Below are 18411 nucleotides of genomic sequence, written 5' to 3'. Positions count from 1 at the left end.
GTAGTTTGAGGTTCATTTTTTTCTTTAACCCTTTGGCTGATTTTAGCAATTTTTGTTATTGTAGCTCGATTCTTCGGGAACATAATTGTTCAAATGTCATCTTCAGTTACTTTTAAATTTGACTAAAATTGAAAGCAAACAAAATAAAATCATACGAGCATATCAACATATCATATTTTCCCAGCAAATGTTTCTTTTCTAAGAATTTTATCACATTTTCCTCATGCTCGGATTCCTTCATTGAAATAGTTTCAATTTGATCACTCCAATTCTATTATTATTATTATTATTATCAAATTAACATTTAATGGCGCTCCTGGATCTTCCCTGAAAATTCAAATTCTGCTGCACTTTGAAAGCAACTACAAACGCAACTTGAGCAAAAACTAAGATCCTCGTCCGTCCCCTTCGATCAAGATATCCTTTTCCTAGCAAAAACTCCATCAAGACGCCATTACAGTCGGCGTATAGGCGGTGGTATTCATCATAAAGTCAACGGGAGCGAAAGGGTCCAGGCGTGCCCTAATCTGACTAAACGCTCGTCTAGATGCGGGCATCAGCAGACTAGATTAAGGATTGTGTCTCTGTGTGTGTAATGTAGGCATCCTTTGAAACTCGGGGATGATGTCGGTCCGTTATACCGCGATGAGAGATTACAAAGGATGAGAGGTTGTTCTGGTGTAACGACAAAATAACGGACTACGACGACGGTCTTCGTTTTGGCGGACAGTCCGGAATGTAGATGGCGCTGCGGGCGAATTGATCGGATAATCAGGCTCATCTGAGCAGCTCACTTTGTGTTCGGGCTGAATTGAAATTGAACGCCTTCGGTGGAAATTGTCGGTATTCGCAGTTTTGTGGCGAATTTTTAGGATTCGATCAATAATCATCGGATATTCATTATACAGGGTGATTCACGAAGATCGTTGGTTAGAATATTTGGAAGAAAGATTCGAGATAAACAATTGAAATTTTATAGTTTAGCTTTGTTTGGTGTTATGAATTTTTGAAAAGAACTTCAGATTCGTTCGACCTCGGTTTCACTAAAAATGGTACTAACTTCCGTTATTAAAATGGGAAACCCAATTTTTTTATTCATAATCAGAATACTCATTGAATTCTACATTGCTTTGATGTATTTTGCATTTGCATATTTTTTCCCAGAAAATTGTATCAGATATTATTTCGTTTTAATGTTAATAACTTTGAGATTTTAGCATGAAAATTTCTAATTTTCTGGGTTCTATCAGAAGACATGGCTTATCGTCCCCAAAACTCTTTTTTTCAAATGAGAACGTATTTTTAATTGGCCTGGTGCAAAAAATATACAAATTGAAGCAATATTCCATTTAATGATATGTAGAATTCAATGATTGTGAACAAAGAAACTGGGCGGTAACGGCAAAATTTGGAGAACAGACTTATATCAACGAGGTTAGTAGTTGGATTTTTCATCCTTTTGCCGATTTTATCTGTTATTTTTCTCAAATGATAGCTTGATTCTTCGGGAACATAACTGTTCTGATGCCGTCCTCATTTACTTCCTTTTTTGTTATATACAGGGTTGAACAAAAACAAAATGAAATGTAAGGTTTTATTCAGAACACTCTGAGGAGTGTTTTGTGTTACTTCAACTTTTCTGAACTTTTACTCTTTCCATTTATCCGATATCTCAATTTTGAGAAAGATTACAGCACTTCAAACGGTACCGTTGACAGACGAAAAATCATTGTTTTGAATTGCAAAACTCTTAAAATTATTTTCAATTGAACATTCATCAGTCATCATTTCTCTCCGCATGAACAGAATCATCAAAACAATGAAAAATTGTTCACTATATAGCTGAATTGTTTAAATTGAATCAAGGAAGAACTTTCATTGAACCAAATGTTCATTATTTCAATGGTCGGTTCATCATTGGATTGGCTGTACTTTGTAATAATAATGTTAAATTAATTTAAATTGCCGAAGTAATCAATATAGAACTTTATATTCGTTTAATGAAACAAGTTCATCTCTCCGATGAATATCTCAACATCAATCCAGAATCATGAAACGAATATTGGTATTCATACTGGGATTTGTAATATCAATGAATAGGTATAGGAACTTTAAAAAATGAACTAATTAATTCATAATTTTTAAGGAATAGTTATTTGTTTTAATAGACAGAAAAGTAGTAGATTGTTCACACCCGAGCGTAGCGAAGCAAAAAATTCAGCAAAGGCAGTCAATCTACTTTGCTGCCGAGTTAAACATATAAATTTTTTTTTTTATGGTTTATAATGATATATGTAGGATATTGTTTTTGCAAATTATTACAATTCCCAGAATCTTTTTATTTTTTCTGTAGTGGTAAATTAAAACGAAATTCGATAGAAATCGCAATTGTTGGAATGGTTGGTTGTTATAACCAAACCATAATTTACGTAGTTGATGTGTTCTCACGTAAACGTAAATATATAAAAAAAAATTAGTAAGACTCTTCTTGATTTCTTCCCTTTTTTCAGTGGTCTTATTGGACACAACGACGGAAGAAAGTTTGGACTGGACTAAATTTCCCTTTGGACCTAATGCACCGACACCCGGGGTAAGTTCTATTATTTTGTCATAGTTTTCAAAACAAAAAAAAAACAGTGTCAGTCAAACAAATTGAAAAATATTTCTCATATGTTTTACATCAATCTGAGTTTTTTATTCGAGAATTGAAAAAAAAAAACAATTCAAAATATCAGGGCTATTCCACATCACAAATTTGGTTCTGAAATTGGTTTCCATTTCAATTCCGTTCCTTTCATTTCGAGGATTCTAGGATTCCATTCACTATTTCTATAGAATTTTTAAAATATTGCAATGATGTATAAACGATAACCATTCGAATATTATGCAACAATTATTCATATTAACGATCACTTTATGAGCAGATTAAGAAAATTTTCTACCTAGCCACGAAGTTGGATTGAACAGCTGAAAATTTTTCTTTTTTCTTCCCCACATCTGTAAATATTCATGGAAAAGAGATAATTCAGATTAGTGTTAGGTATTTTAGGTCTTACAAAATCAATCGACCCCTCAAGCCTAGTCTTTCCAATAATCATAAATACATGTGATTTCGAAAAGTTAGTAAAGTCCTATAAATAACAGCAAAACCACAGTTAGTTCAAAGCCTCATTAATTCCGGATCTCCGCATTATGTTGTCTGCGTCATGTTCTTTCAGGTTGAATTTACGTCTTTCAGCGCTCATTTCCAACTGGCATACAATCTTGATGGGTATTGCCGCCTTCAGATTTTTCTACAAAATGACTGCTCGATTTTAGTCTTTCACCAAGTATTACACCTTGTCGTTCTCAAATACTTTTTATTTGTTTTTCATATTCTTCCTCATTAGTTATTTATGGTATCGATATCCCTCAAATATACTAACTGACAAAGAAACTCCAACACCCAAAAGGAGCTGTTGAGCTTCTGGGTGTTGCAGTTTCTTTGTCAGTTAGTATAATAACAAGACTGAAATATTTTTGCATAATCGAAGTTTCGTGAAGTTATCATTCAGCTAGAGTGAAAACTATGGGTACTTATACCATGTCTTTCTCGCTCAAAGCACAACCCACATTATGTAGATTCAATTCAGCAAGTCAAATAGAAAAATCAACCTTTTCCATCATGGCGTTCAGTAGTTTCTTGGCGCGTTAGCTCTAATATCAATTTTCCTAGAACGCGACAGAGGATATCCTTGAAACTTATCCATCTTCCAGAAACTGATAAACGGCTGCTGGGGACGCGGGCGTCTTTTGTTTTCCTTGTAAACTCGAGGAATCTTATTTCCGAAATTGCACACAAGCGAAGAATGCTTCTAGATAAACAGATGCGGAAAGATTCCGATAAGAAAAGTTGATGAAATAAATGTTGGGTATGCTGGTTCGGATGACAACTGAGCTGTATCATTAGATTGGAAGTGAAGAGAGATTATTGTTGGGGAGGCATTTTACTGAGTATAACAGGATCTTTAGACTTTTTGAGTTTGTTATTTTTTTTAGATATTTGTCTAGTTTCATTTCGATTTGAATCTTTGATTTTAATCCATCGTATTCATGTAATATTTGTCGATATATAAATAAGAAGTATGGAAAAAACTGTTGAATCATTCGCTCTAACGATAACGAGTTCTTAGCTAAAACAACTAATTTTTATCAAAAAGAAAAACAACTTTCAAGCAAACGTCTTCATTTCATTGAAAACATGAAAGAAATAAATTCCTGAAAATACTTATAATACAATAATTTTCCGATAATTTTTTGGTGGTTGTGCCATATTTCAGAAATGGATAAACTACATAGGCGAACAACTTTACTTCGGCCGTTTTTTTTTTAAATCCCGCATTGAAAAACCTGCCATGTTGTGAGCGATCCAAGAATCGATCCAATTTTTTACTTTTTCATAAGACTGGAAGTGCTGATCAGCCAGTGTAAATCGAAGCATGTTATAATCCGAGGGAGCAACGTCTGGACAATGGGTTAGGACCCATTTCAACGTTTTGAAGTATGTCTTGACCACTATTGCAACATGGGGTCGAGCATAGTCATGCTGTAAAATAACTTTATCATGTCTTTCTTTGTATTGCGGCCGTTTGACTTTTAATGATCGGCTCAAACACTTTGATTGCGTTCGATAACGATCGCCTGTGTTTGTTTTAGTCGGTTTCAACTACTCATAATACACTACGGTGAGCTGGCCCCACCAAATACTGAACATGACCTTGGAGCCGTGAATATTCGGTTTGGCCGTCGACATGGTAGCATGGCCGGGATATGCCCATGATTTTCTGCGTTTGGGATTATCGTCATAAATGATTTTTCGTCTCCAGTTTCAATTCGGTGCAGAAATCCCTTCCGTCTTTGTCTTGCAAGAACAAACGTCGTTCAACATCTCTCGGCACCCAATTTCCTTGTTTCTGAATCATTCCCATGACTTTTATGCGTTTCAAAATGGCTTGTTGCGTCACTCCCAATTATCCTGACAACTCTTGTTGCGTTTGACACGAATCTTGATCAAGTTATGACTTCAATTTTGCATCTTCGAAAACCTTCTCTCTTCCACTGGTCTTCGACGTCAAAATCACCGTTCTTAAAGCGTTGAACCACTCTCGGCACATTCTTCCATTAATAGCGGCCTCACCATAGGTTTTTGAGAGCATTCGATGAGCCTCAGTCGCAGAGTTCTTCATATTAAAGCTAAAAATTAAAACATTCCACAAATGAATTTGACTCTTAAGCTGATATGTTTAATCGAGAATAACTTTATGATGCAGACACAAATCGACTAATATTTCGATGGCGTCATGTTGACAAATACCTAAGCTAATTGTACGACATTTACGATCTATTTATTTCGACTACCACTTAACACTACATCCATCTATTGCAAAACGGCGGAAGCAAAGTTGTGCACCTAATATTATTAACGAGTATATTTCAATGAGTATGTAACATATTTTCTCTAATTCTGTGGTTATTCCGTTCATTCTTCCACATCTTGTAGAACGAAATCGTGCGAGAATATATCAGAAACGCACAGTTTTCATGGTTATATTTTATTATTCTATGTTGGCACTCCGAACTTTCCGCTACGGCTTTATCTGTCAATTCATCAAATTGTCTTAAAGAAATTAGTTCTGCCAACCAACATTTTTCAGTGCAAAAATCACTAAATTATATTTATGGAAATATTTCATTAATTTCAATGAAAATGCAATGAATTAGAGAAAATAATGTATAATACTCGTACAGAAGGCTCATTCTACCACTCGTTCATTCCAAAACTCGCCACTTCGTGGCTCGTTTTTGAATTTTGAACTCGTGGAAGAATATCAATGCCTTCTGCACTTGTATTATAAATAACTATTCTCTATTTCAGTATCGTAATGAGTTCATTACAGTTCTAAAAACAGTGCTGTAATGAAGTCATTACAGCATTGTTTTCAGTTATATTTTTCGTTTTGTGGTTGTCTACACAGACGTCAAACTTCCAATCCTATCAAAATTCAACACACGTCAATTATTGTCAATATAATATAATTTGGATAATTAAATGATTTGCGATATTATTCGCAATTTCTCTCAATTCTGTTGGTGTTAAATGGATTTTGTTAGACATTATTCACGAATTCAATGCGTAATATTAAATTTTTTCAAAATTCGAAACATACGATTCAAATTGAAATTCCGTAATCTGTCAATTTTTGTAACAGTCGCACCAACTGCCAAGATACAATACAAATTTCCCTAGGATATATGATCTGAATTTTTCATTGAATTTCGATGATATTTCACAAAACTTGACTGAAATAGAGAAAATATCGTCTAATACTCGTTGCAGAAGGCAATTCCAACACTCATGCGTTCCAAAACTCGCTCCTTCGTCGCTCGTTTTCGAATTTCGCATTCGTGTTGGAATAGGAGCCCATTCTGCAACTTGTTTTAGAATATACTATTCTCTAATTCTGTGGTTATTCCGTTCATTCTTCCACATCTTGTAGAACTAAATCGTGCGAGAATATATCAGAAACGCACAGTTTTCATGGTTATATTTTATTATTCTATGTTGGCACTCCGAACTTTCCGCTACGGCTTTATCTGTCAATTCATCAGCCTTAAAGAAATCAGTTCTGCCAACCAACATTTTTCAATGCAAAAATCACTAAATTATATTTATGGAAATATTTCATTCATTTCAATGAAAATGCAACGAATTAGAGAAAATAATGTATAATACTCGTACAGAAGGCTCATTCTACCACTCGTTCATTCCAAAACTCGCCACTTCGTGGCTCGTTTTTGAATTTTGAACTCGTGGAAGAATATCAATGCCTTCTGCACTTGTATTATAAATAAATATTGTGCTCCCTTCCCGATATTTATCCATATGGTATTAAAACTTCTATGAAGCTATAATGGGTTCCACACTGAAGGGGGGATATTTAAATTTCGAATCTTCAATCAGTGTAGCTATTGAAGGCACAATATTCGATAGATTGTGGTCTGAATATATACGAAAAAATAAACCTCAGGGTGGTACGTATGACGAATTATTCGATTATGGAAATTCGCAGAATTCGCGCAAAAAAGAAAATCGAACATTTTCATCTCTTCACTCCTTTATAATATTCAAATACTGTGTCACAAGGGAATAGTTCGAATATGAAAAGAGAAAAAGGGGAATATTCGGAGCGTCGGTTTATTGTTCGGGGGTGTGGAAGATAAAAAAAAATAGGTATCTATGGCAACACGATCCGAGGTGTACAAACAGCTGAAAGTAATATATTGTTATATTCAGAGGATACACAATGGGGAAAGAAGCCGTACGTCTTCGGATGGTGCGATAAATCATTGTTTTAATTAGGAGGAACACGACATTGTTATCTTTTTATGATGTATTATTTTTATCTTATTTCTCCCGAATTCAACGGTGAACACGCCTAGAGAATTTTTTTGTTTGCTCATTTTTCGTCAAGGCTTATAAAAAATTGGTTTGAAATATTGGCTCCCACAAATATAATTTACAACCAAGATAATTTCATTCATCTTGTTATTCATTATTTGATGTGTAAATTCAACAGATCAATCGAAATTGTTGAATAATTTTCTAGGGAAAATAGATGATATTCCTTTTAAATTCAATCTAAAGAGGTCTACTCAACAGTATTTTTGAAGCAAAAACTTAAAAAATATTTAATTCAATTAGAAAATTTCTATTGATGTACCGGGTTTTTCACCATAATTTGACCCCCCCTTTAACATTGTTACTAAGAGAGGTACAAAAAAATTTTTTGCACAAAACTTTCACGAAATGGACTAATCTTTTTCAAAATGATTTCACAAAACGAAATATATACAGAGTGAGCCACATATTGATAGCAACTTCATTTTTTCAAATAGAACACCCTGTATGTTTTTCTATATTTGACTAGCTCTTTTTCCCCTGATTTAAAATATATAACATATGTTTGGCCTATCTCTCTTATTCTAAGTACCACAGTGTTTCAAATTTTAAGAACCACCTAGCATGCTCAGTAATCAGTTTTCAAGTGGTAGGCTGCGATAACTCAAAATGCTCTTTTTTGAGTTATCCCGTTGGCAACGATATGACATATAGTCAAATTGCCAACGAGATAACTCAAAAAAGATCATTTTGAGTTATCGCAGCAGCAGATTTCAAATATATAACATATGTTTGGCCTATCTCTCTTATTCTGAGTACCACAGAGTTTCAAATTTTAAGAACCACCTGGCATGCAAGCTGGCAGTTTTCAAGTGATAGGCTGCGATAACTCAAAAAAGATCATTTTGAGTTATCGCAGCCTACCACTTGAAAACTGCCAGCTTGCATGCCAGGTGGTTCTTAAAATTTGAAACTCTGCGGTACTCAGAATAAGAGAGATAGGCCAAACATATGTTATATATTTGAAATCAGGGGAAAAAGAGCTTTTCAAATATAGAAAAATATACAGGGTGTTCCATTTGAAAAAATGAAGTTGCAATCAATATGTGGCCCACTCTGTATATATTTCGTATTGTGAAATCATTTTAAAAAACACTAGTCGATTTCGTGAAACTTTTGTAGAAAACATTTTTTTGTACCTCTTTTAGTTACAAAGTTAAAGGGGGGGTCAAATTATGGTGAAAAACCCGGTACATTTTGCTCACCAATACAGTAAGTAGTATTCAGTGATAAAAGATACTCAGTTGCTTCATGTTATTTCATTTCGCCATGATCATGTAGGTATAGTATATCCAAAGTCACTTGAACTAGTCCATAAAAACGCTTGGCCTTGGATATCCCTTCGAAGTGGATACCGCGATCCGCTAAATATCGGGGTTTATTTGAAAGTATTGTTAGACAATAAATTCACTGATCCCAGAGGAATTTCTGGAAACTTGGATAACCCTTGTATAATCGAAATATTCAGCTTCCCCCAAGTGACTTTGGATGTACTATAACTTCATGCAGTTATTCTACCAAAATCTGACGCGAATCAATCAAATTATTACAAAATAAGTAATTCACAACCTGCAGGAAGCTGTTAATGACAAAATTGCGCAACAATGAGTACTTCCTCTCTTGCAAGTGAGCGCTTCTAAAAACGTGATGCGCGAACGTAATAGAATGACTTTTCAAATCATAATAATACCAAATGAATTTTCCTTGTCTCCTAAAAATCTGGTGATATGGCCGATATTATGTTGGTATTTGAATTGTTGTCGAATAACTTTTTTTTTCGGGAATAATAATGAGTTTTGTTATTTCGAATGGATCACCCTGTAAATTGTTTGCCTTCTTAAATCCCCAAGAAATACTGTATATTTTTAAAATAATATTCCCTACATTCCATAATTTTTGAGTTATATCATCTTCGCCAAGTTGGATAACGGACAACATTTTGAGCATCTGCCGCAATCCCTTTACTGTATGTTATTTGAAATTCTCAATATTCCCACTACTCAAATGTGGACATGAAACAAACATTTAAAGATTATGCAAATTGGATTAGTTTATTCATAGCCCTCCTCTAAATTAATATTAATTCAACTTAGACAAAAATAATGCAAAAGCAATTATTTGCATTTGCTTCCGAAATTATGGCAATTAGGTTTAGGGAAAATTAAATGAGGAATAATTACAGTATTTTTGAAGGATTTTAAAAGGATATATACAGGGTGATCTAATTCAAATAACAAAGTCATTTATTATTCCGGGAAAAGGAAAGATCTGACAGCAATGTAAATAAAAAATAGGTGAGAAATCATTTGAAACACAGATCATTGCGATCCAAGCAAAAATGTAATTTTGAAAATATTCTGGATCTCTCGTTTCGATATAGAGCTATTTTGTAAATAAATTTTGAAATAGATTCGTTCGTTACTCCCTTTTGACATACAAATATGTTTGAATTTCATAGAAAAAATCAAATTAAATAGCAATAAATGACGTCTCAATTCGAAATTGATTATTCCCAATTCGAATATGTTCAGTTCCAATTTGAATTTTGTTATTCCCAATTCGAATTTGTTAATTCCCAATTGGATTTTGTCAAGTTCGATTTGAATATGAAATGGTATAGTCCAATGCTACGACGCAAAGAGTAATGGACATAGATAGAGGGAGTATACGCAATTTTTACATGTCCCCAACATGGTTAGATTACGTTGTCGGATTGGGATATATTTTCAAATCCACAATTTTACTATATCATTATGAATGTATATTATATCGAATGAAATATATTCCTTTGTGTGATTACCGATTAAATATGCAAATTCGAATATTTGGAATCCGATATTTTTCCTAAGTGTTGAATATATAATAAGCAGAATATTTATTATTTTCTGTATCTATCTGCTGAAATCCAAGGTTTGGCAACTTTTGCTCTCCTAGTGTCATTGGTTGTTTCACGTCATTTCGCGGGCTTGAAATTTGTTTTCTGTATTTCTGATATATTTAGGTATTTGTTTCATTATATTTTGAGTTAATATAAAGCATTGATTATCAATGGGACATAAGAAGTGCGTTCTTTGTGGGGAAACTCGCGAATTGAGTGAAATATCGTATCACTGATAAGTTTTCATTTCCGCGCGCTTCAATTCAAATTTGATTGTTCATGTTTGTGGACAAAATTTGCTCACTGAAAATGACATAATGCTCCTTCTATCTATGTTTATTACTCTGAGGTAAAGATACACAATAGGGATGTCATATAATAAAATCAAATGAATTTATGTTGTCCACATTAAAGGCCGTTTTTGAAATACTAAAATAGCATTCTCATTATCTTATTTTTCGAATTCAATTCAATAAAATTTATTTAAATTGTGTTAATTAATCAATCGACTAGCACGTGACTGCGAACGCCAATCAGGGCAATTTGACGTCATAGCACTGAATCGTTTAGAACATTGGATATTTTTCTTATCTAGAACTAGTTTATCTATGGTTTAGAACGTTAGATGATATAATCAAACCGACTTGACTGTCAATGTCAGTTGATATTAGTTCAGTTCGACAGACCGTTAGCACGTGGTGATCATAGAATAACTAGTTAGTTTGTCTATGGTGGTGACTCTGTTATGCAGTGACGTCACCATATAACCGTGACAGAATGGAGCGTTTCAGCGGGAATTTGGAAAACTTCTTTATTAACGTATTTTTTATTGGTACTTTCTATATTTTTCCATGAAAATATTTCCTTATCGTGTTCATATAGGGCTTATCTACAAATTAAAAGCAATTTCAAAATATAGGCAACATCCCTATTCGAAATGATGTTTGCCATTGACCAAAATCTGAACATAGATGTAAACCCACCCTTAGCCACCGTGCCCTCACCGTGAGCCGGCCGTATCCGTCAGCACACGTTTTAACTGAATTTTCCACTCTGAAAATCGCGGTTGGCTCCCCCTGCTCTCTGGCGATGAGAGAGACGTCCATCGCCTGAATCCGAAATGCGGGCATCGTCCCGTTCCTGAATATTTCATGAAGCCTCCGGGTTATTTCAGCAGAATTCGGGGAATATAACGTACACCCCTGCAGGAACGGGATACGTACGTTACAAACCGACACGGAAATGAAGCTGGGGGTAAAAATGTAGCGGTCCCAGGTTGGGCCGTGTAGGGGATGCCGGCAGGACGGCGGTATTCCTATGCGATTTCGCATGATATTGTTCGGAACTGAAAAAAAAAGCGATGGACTAGGTGCTTTACATTCGATTCGATTAGTATGTTTCGGTGCTGCAACCGCACATGGGATATGTGACGTTCCGATTCAAAATTGGAATGATCGATAAATTGAAATCTGGAAAAAATACCAAATGTCGAACCTATTTGTGCCAAGAATCAGTGTCTCACAGTTCAAAAAACTTTATAAGCATACAAGCTTACAACTTGTATATTCATTTCATCAATTTGCATTCGAGAACACCGTATGATAACTGAAAAGAAAGTTTCTCGATTTCAGTATCGTAATGAGTTCATTACAGTACTAAAAACAGTGCTGTTATGAACCCATAACAGCATGTTCTTTTCAGTTACATATTTTGTTTTGTATTCGTCAACACATATTAGCCTATCCTATCAAATTTCAACTCCTGCTAATTGTTAATAAATATAATTTGGATATAGTGAAATGATGTTCAACATTATTCTCAATTTCTCTTAATACTGGTGGTGTGAAATCGATTTCGTCAGGCATAATTAACGATTTTAAAGCGAATAATTCAAAAATTATTGGAATGACTATAACCCAGCCAAATTCTTAAAATTTACAATATAACTGATAGATATTCATATCAATTGGTGCCCCTCGTTGGGCGCCAATATGAATTTTAAATATTTTCTAGAATAGATCCAAAAAATTTATATCTCTATTTAAAATAACTTTTTCTCTCAGGTGGGTTCAGAGAAGGTATAATTTTTTTTTTTTTAAATAACAAACTTATCTACCTAATCTAACTATCTAACTATTAAAATGAAATTTATTCGAAAATTGGAAAACAATTATCTAAAAACTTTCTTTTCCATACAGTCCAGTTCTGTATTTTCTTCTTTAAAACTGAAAATCCTATTCCATACTACTTTCCACTTCCAAATTACATAGTTTTTCAAATTCAGCTCCAACATCTTTTCAAAATTCAATTTGAACTTTTTAATATTATGATCTTCACTCGTTTATATATTTTCTCCTCAAACTCCTTACTTTCTTCAATTATATCGATATCAAATCCAAATTCTCAAAACTAATCTCCTTCAAATTTCTCCAATTTTTCCGCTTGACTGTTGTTACACTGATCGTATAGCGGATTTGACCAATTGAAAATCATCATCGGTATTTACGTCTTGCATAAGATTTTTCAATTCTGGAACAGCTTGCAAGAATACCTTAATTTCACAAACTGATCTAAATTCACATAAAGCCTCAAAAGGTATAAGAGCTATTGCCATTTCTGGTTTATAATTAGGGTCTTTATAGATGTCTGGTTGTTTAGCATGCAATTCTTCGGCTAATTTCTTTGACGGATGTGCTTGAATTGATGAAGCTTTTTTCATTAAAAATACTTTCTATAAATAAAGCTTTATCAATTCAACCAAATTGTGCCAAATATGAAGAGAATATACTGGGTGGTTCGCTTGTTATGACCTCTGAAAGAAATGATCAAAATTCATGAATCACCCTGTATCTCGGTAACCAAGGCAGTCAGACCCAATAAATGGGAAGGTATATCTAGAACCACCTTGGTGTCCTATATTCACTGTTCTAGTTTTTTCGTTTACCAATGAAACACCCTGTATATCAAGATGACAGGGAAGTATTTGGAAAAAAAATTCATCAAGTAGACTCATTTGACCTTCAATTTAATGTTATCATTCTCGAAATTTTCAAAAATTGTTATTTCAATTGGCAATGATGATTTGCATATCCATTTCATAGAAGAGTAAGCGAGGAGATGTATACTTTTTGTCTAGGAATACAATTCCAACTGACAAAATTTCAAAACCACGGGTTTAGAGTTAGTGTTGAATTATTGGAAGTTTCTAGAGCCAATCGTCCAATCAGAGTCCACGACTCGGTATCCCAACTTCGGATAAACATCCACCGAACGGAATCCGGTGCTTAAAACATTCATCCGAGCAATCCTCCAAGTAAACGTCGTAACTAGCGTACGAGCACACGACACGCCGCCCATATATCCTCCTCTAGCCAGCCACGAACGAGTCCATCGTAAGGAGAGTTTCCACAGAATTATTCATAAGAGTCGTCTGGTCTCCATGAAAGACATTGGTAGTGAGATGTGCTTTCTATCCTATCTCACTACTATGTATTTCATGGAGATGCGGCGTTGCCAGCTGTAAGGTCCGTTTGAGGGTGACTTGAATTATCGGGCTCCTCCGACGAGGGTCCTGTTCGATCAACCGATAAGAGTTGTCCGAGGTCGGAAGATGTTGATTTAGGAAAGTCCTGATTGGGTTTGAGTTTGGGAACTCGGACCGATGTTCTGACCCGAACTTCGTCGTCGTTGTCGACTTTTTTCTTCGACCCGAGTAATTCCTAGTACTTCCCTGTCCGTTTCGTGATCTTTTTTGTGTTTTATTGGGTTAGCGATAACGTTATTGGTGTTCTTCCATTTATACCGAGACTGCTAAGGGTTACTGAGGGAGGACATAAATATGAAAGGGTTTGTTGATTTCTTAGAAAATCTGGCTTTTTGTAATTGGTAACTTTGCAATAGGGGGTGAGGAAAGTTTCTCTAAGAACTAGTTTTTGTTATTATTCACTATTTGTAGATTATTCTGCACCCTATCCAAATATCAAAATATTGATCTGATATCTCAAGCCTCTGTTAGTTGGTTGAAGTGGCTTATGTTATTTGGTGTCACTTGGTGTGAAATCTTTTGATCCTTGTTATTATGTTATTACTAAAAATGAAAAGATGCATGCAAAATGAAATTGTTAAAACTCACAAACAATAGTTCTCAAAGCTAAAAACTTTTGGGTCGTCGTGAAGCATATTTTCCCTGGCAATAGTGAAACTAGTGGAACCATCGAAACCGTGTGCATTGCGAATATTGCTGCTGTAGCACGTAGTGTTGTCGAAAACCCAGGTTTGTCGATTACTCGTCGATCTTGAGGATGAGGCTATTGTTAGTATTATGATTATGATTATATTATTATGAGTATAACCGTTTATCTAATTTTGAGTATGGATATTCCTCCTTATTTGAAAGCCAGGTTGGTCTACAGACCAGATGTTCAAGGCATGGGCAGAGGCTCATGCTGCCTCGATTTGGTTGAATCATATTTCAGCGCTCTTTCACCTTTAATGCGGTGAAATTGCATAATGATATACTTATTGCATGTAAGGGTTCTTCTTTGAACTCATCGAAAGTGAATTGAAGAATGTTTTATTTTTGAGCTACAGATTTTGTAAATTATGTTCATTTTTGTTAATATTCACGATGTATATTGATTGCATTCTTTCATGTTGTATTTTCTTTTATTAATTCATATTTTTGTTGTTCTTTATTTGTATTTTGTCGGGGGTTGAGTGGAGTCGCCTTGACTAGATTTCGCCCTTAAAATTGCCAATTAAAGACTCTATTATTATTAGTGATTATTTATGGCCCAAATTGGAATATATTGATGTGAACAAGCTTCATTTTCAACAAGACGGGTCTACGTGCCACGCAAGATATCAAACAATCGCAATTTTGCTAGAAAAGTTCCCTGGAAGGCATCAACATCAAGGTACCAAATTTGGAAAAATTCATTTCTTTATAGCCATTTAATCACAAAATTGGAGACATTGGTTGAAATGACTAATGAATAAAAAAAAATTAACGTTCTGAACAATCACAGATTTGTAAATTTCAAACACATGAACTCCGTGAAATTGATATCCATGAAGGAACAGCTTATAAATAAAGCCACAATTCAAATTTGTTCCGATCTCAGAAGAGATCATTGTATTCGATTCGTTTGCGCCAAACTCATATAAATAACACAACTTGTCACCGAGTGCAGAGCTGTTGTCGATATTTCTTCGTCGCTGTAACAAATGGAGTTGAAAAAAAAGCGGGGCCTAACAAGACACCGACGTCTTTCGTCGCGCTTATCCCATCTCCCAAATTAATCGGTTATTTCAAGGGTCCCCACACGTGTGAAGAATCTGCGCCCGACCTGAACACAGACTCTCACCTTCATACGCCCAATCCGTCAGCATTCTAACACGATGAAGAAACGTACATTTCGGATACAAGAATAGTTCCGTCGTCGGTTACATACTCCATATGATGGATAGGGAAGCTTGCAGTAGTCGAAACGAGGCCTAAGGCTTGTCAGACACCACTCTCGCAAGTTTGCTCGAAATAAATCAAAAAGTCCATTTTAATTTCGAGTCCAATTAGTTGTGATAAATTGGGATTAATTAAAAGAGAAACGAATGCCGTGTACACGGAACAAATGACGTTTCACCCCCTCCCCCGGGAAGGAGGGGAACTACGGAAATAGATTCAACTGCAGGAATCGGAGTTCTTGTATGTACCTAAAGTCCTCGAGACAGAACAAAACAGTTATTCAAAATTAGTGTTTTCTTTTGAATTTGGATAAAATACATTCTCATTTGTGATTGGAGCTTGTAATTTTTTTTGTCAAAATCTAACAATATAAACCCACTCAGATAAGAGTAATAAATATAGATAGAGGCAGCATGTATCATTTTCATTAAGCAAATTTTGTCCCCAACATGAACTATCAAATTTTACATAAGGGTCGCAAAAATGAAAACATATCAGGAATACGATATTTCACTCAATTCCATAGACATCTAGACATATACTGCTCCACAAAAGTTACGAAAGTTTAAGATTTTTCAAAAGTTTCAATTTTTATCAGCAATTTTTAAATATGATAGATCTAAATGTTTACTCATTAATCTAAATTATTTTTTTACCCATTCCTTCATGAGTTTCCCAGGTTCAGTTAAAAATTTATTTTTAGTATTTTAGTACAAAATCCGTTCATCAAAAAAAAAGATTAAACAATAAAGTTAAGTAAAAAGTATGGCCTCCTCGAACATCAACCACAGCTTGACAACGAGTTTGCCGAGGAGTTTGCATACGATCAGAGTTAAAGAATACAAATTCGAAACGATTCTGGTGCATTTCCTCGTGCATTTCTATTCGATCCATACCATCTCTATTCGATTTGAAGTTATAGAATAGGGCTGAATGTCTTTAAACAATAGTCTACATTGTAGTATTTCTTCATTTTTAATTTGCAAATAGAAAAAATATTCTGGTAACTTTTTGTTTTTCGCAAAATAATTGATGATATGGTTTCCCTACAAAGCATTGATGTATTTTAAACATATTCGTCAAAATATTCTACGAAAAATCATTACAGAAGACGCAAAACTCTATCTTAGTGAAGATTTTCAAAGGGACTCATAAAGTACTTCCTTTCGACGAAAGTTGGAACTATTGTAATATTCCAATCTTCTACTGATCATTCAAACGTTTTCATCATTTCTGTCTCCTCGCCCTTGGCCAAATATTGGCAGATCACGAGAATGTCGCATGATAGTGTTCCCTTCTTATAACTCAATGAATATTATGATAAGATGCTACAGAAATCCATGTTTCATAGAATTTTTGTCTTATTGTTAATTTCAGGAATTCAGCCAATAACTCAGCTTGATTTGGATCTGAAACCCCTTCGAAAAGAGAGCTCATTGTCTCCGCTTCTGACTTTCTATATTCCAACCTCGAGGTGTATCACACGATTGACTTTTCGTCCTGTTAGAATATCAATCTTTCAATGGTGAAAGGAATCGGAATGAAATCTCCGACATTCCGCCTCCTAACTCCGATCCCCCCTTCGCAACTCCAACCCCGGACAATGACTCACTCAAACTCTGACCAAACCTAATTTTCCGCCAACCCACCGTTACCGGAAAAGTTCGGGTTTCACCTAACTATATCGGTCGAAGAGTGCCATCGTAACTCGAGTAGCGCCGATTCTTCGTTTGCGGACTTGGAATGGGCCGCGCGTTGTAGCTTTCGGGTTCCGTTTCCACTCCGCCGAACAGGCTTTGCTATCTATCGTTCCTCTTTTAATTAAGAGATGGAATGGGACGTCCATCGAATTAAACGAATGTTTGCACTGAAGCCGAACCTGTAGTTTAACGTTGTTGGTTAACTCCGACTAAAAGTCGTGTGGGTGGGTACCTTTAGATCAGGTGTAACGTTATAATTGCCCCTCAGTATCTAAGACTGGTTTCTAGTAGTGGTTTGGCTTATTTGGCAACAAAACTCCTACCCAGGTTTGTACAAATTCAATTAAATTAAAATATACAAATTAAATTCTAAATCTCAAATTAAACTAATAATGGCTAAAATCTAAAACAATGTACGTAACTTTCCTAAAGTTTCGATAATTATTGAAAATCTTTCAGAAAATTTCAAATTATCTCTGTTTCTTTCTCTAGATACGCGCATTCGTTGGCGCTTCATCGACGACCAACCACACACGACGAGTCGACAAACCACCGCGTCTTTGAAAATTCCAGTAGCGTAACATTAACATGAATTGGAACAAGCAAAATCGTTGCACAGGGAAATTTTGATATTTTGCTTTATCTACTCGGCTACATCCAGTCAACACTGTCACTCGAGTATAGTTGTATGCGATAACCGATATTTCCTAATATACGATTATATTTTACCAGGGACGTAACGGCTGTCTGAAACCAAGATTAAACTGAAATTGAGTCAATTTCCATGTTTTCTTATGAGAAATAAAAACATAAAACCACTATTTAAGCTACCAATAAGTTCGTTTAGTTGATAGAAATTCAGTCGTTTACT

The 18411-nt window shown here is 34.9% G+C and overlaps 1 protein-coding gene across 10 annotated transcripts in view; it reads left to right on the top strand.

Moving 5' to 3' along the window:
• LOC123676680 (ephrin type-B receptor 2) overlaps window positions 1-18411 on the top strand; it is a 364540-nt gene that overhangs the window by 249549 nt on the left and 96580 nt on the right. For all 10 annotated transcript variants that reach the window (XM_045612793.1, XM_045612786.1, XM_045612789.1 and 7 more), the window contains exon 3: window positions 2511-2590. In XM_045612793.1, the coding sequence (XP_045468749.1) occupies window positions 2511-2590 (80 nt within the window). The remainder of the gene's footprint in view (window positions 1-2510; window positions 2591-18411) is intronic.

The sequence above is a fragment of the Harmonia axyridis genome, chromosome 3, assembly GCF_914767665.1.
Source record: "Harmonia axyridis chromosome 3, icHarAxyr1.1, whole genome shotgun sequence".
Lineage (NCBI taxonomy): Eukaryota > Metazoa > Arthropoda > Insecta > Coleoptera > Coccinellidae > Harmonia > Harmonia axyridis.
The sequence above is the reverse complement of the archived record's forward strand: the minus strand, read 5'-3'. Positions and strand labels throughout refer to the sequence as shown.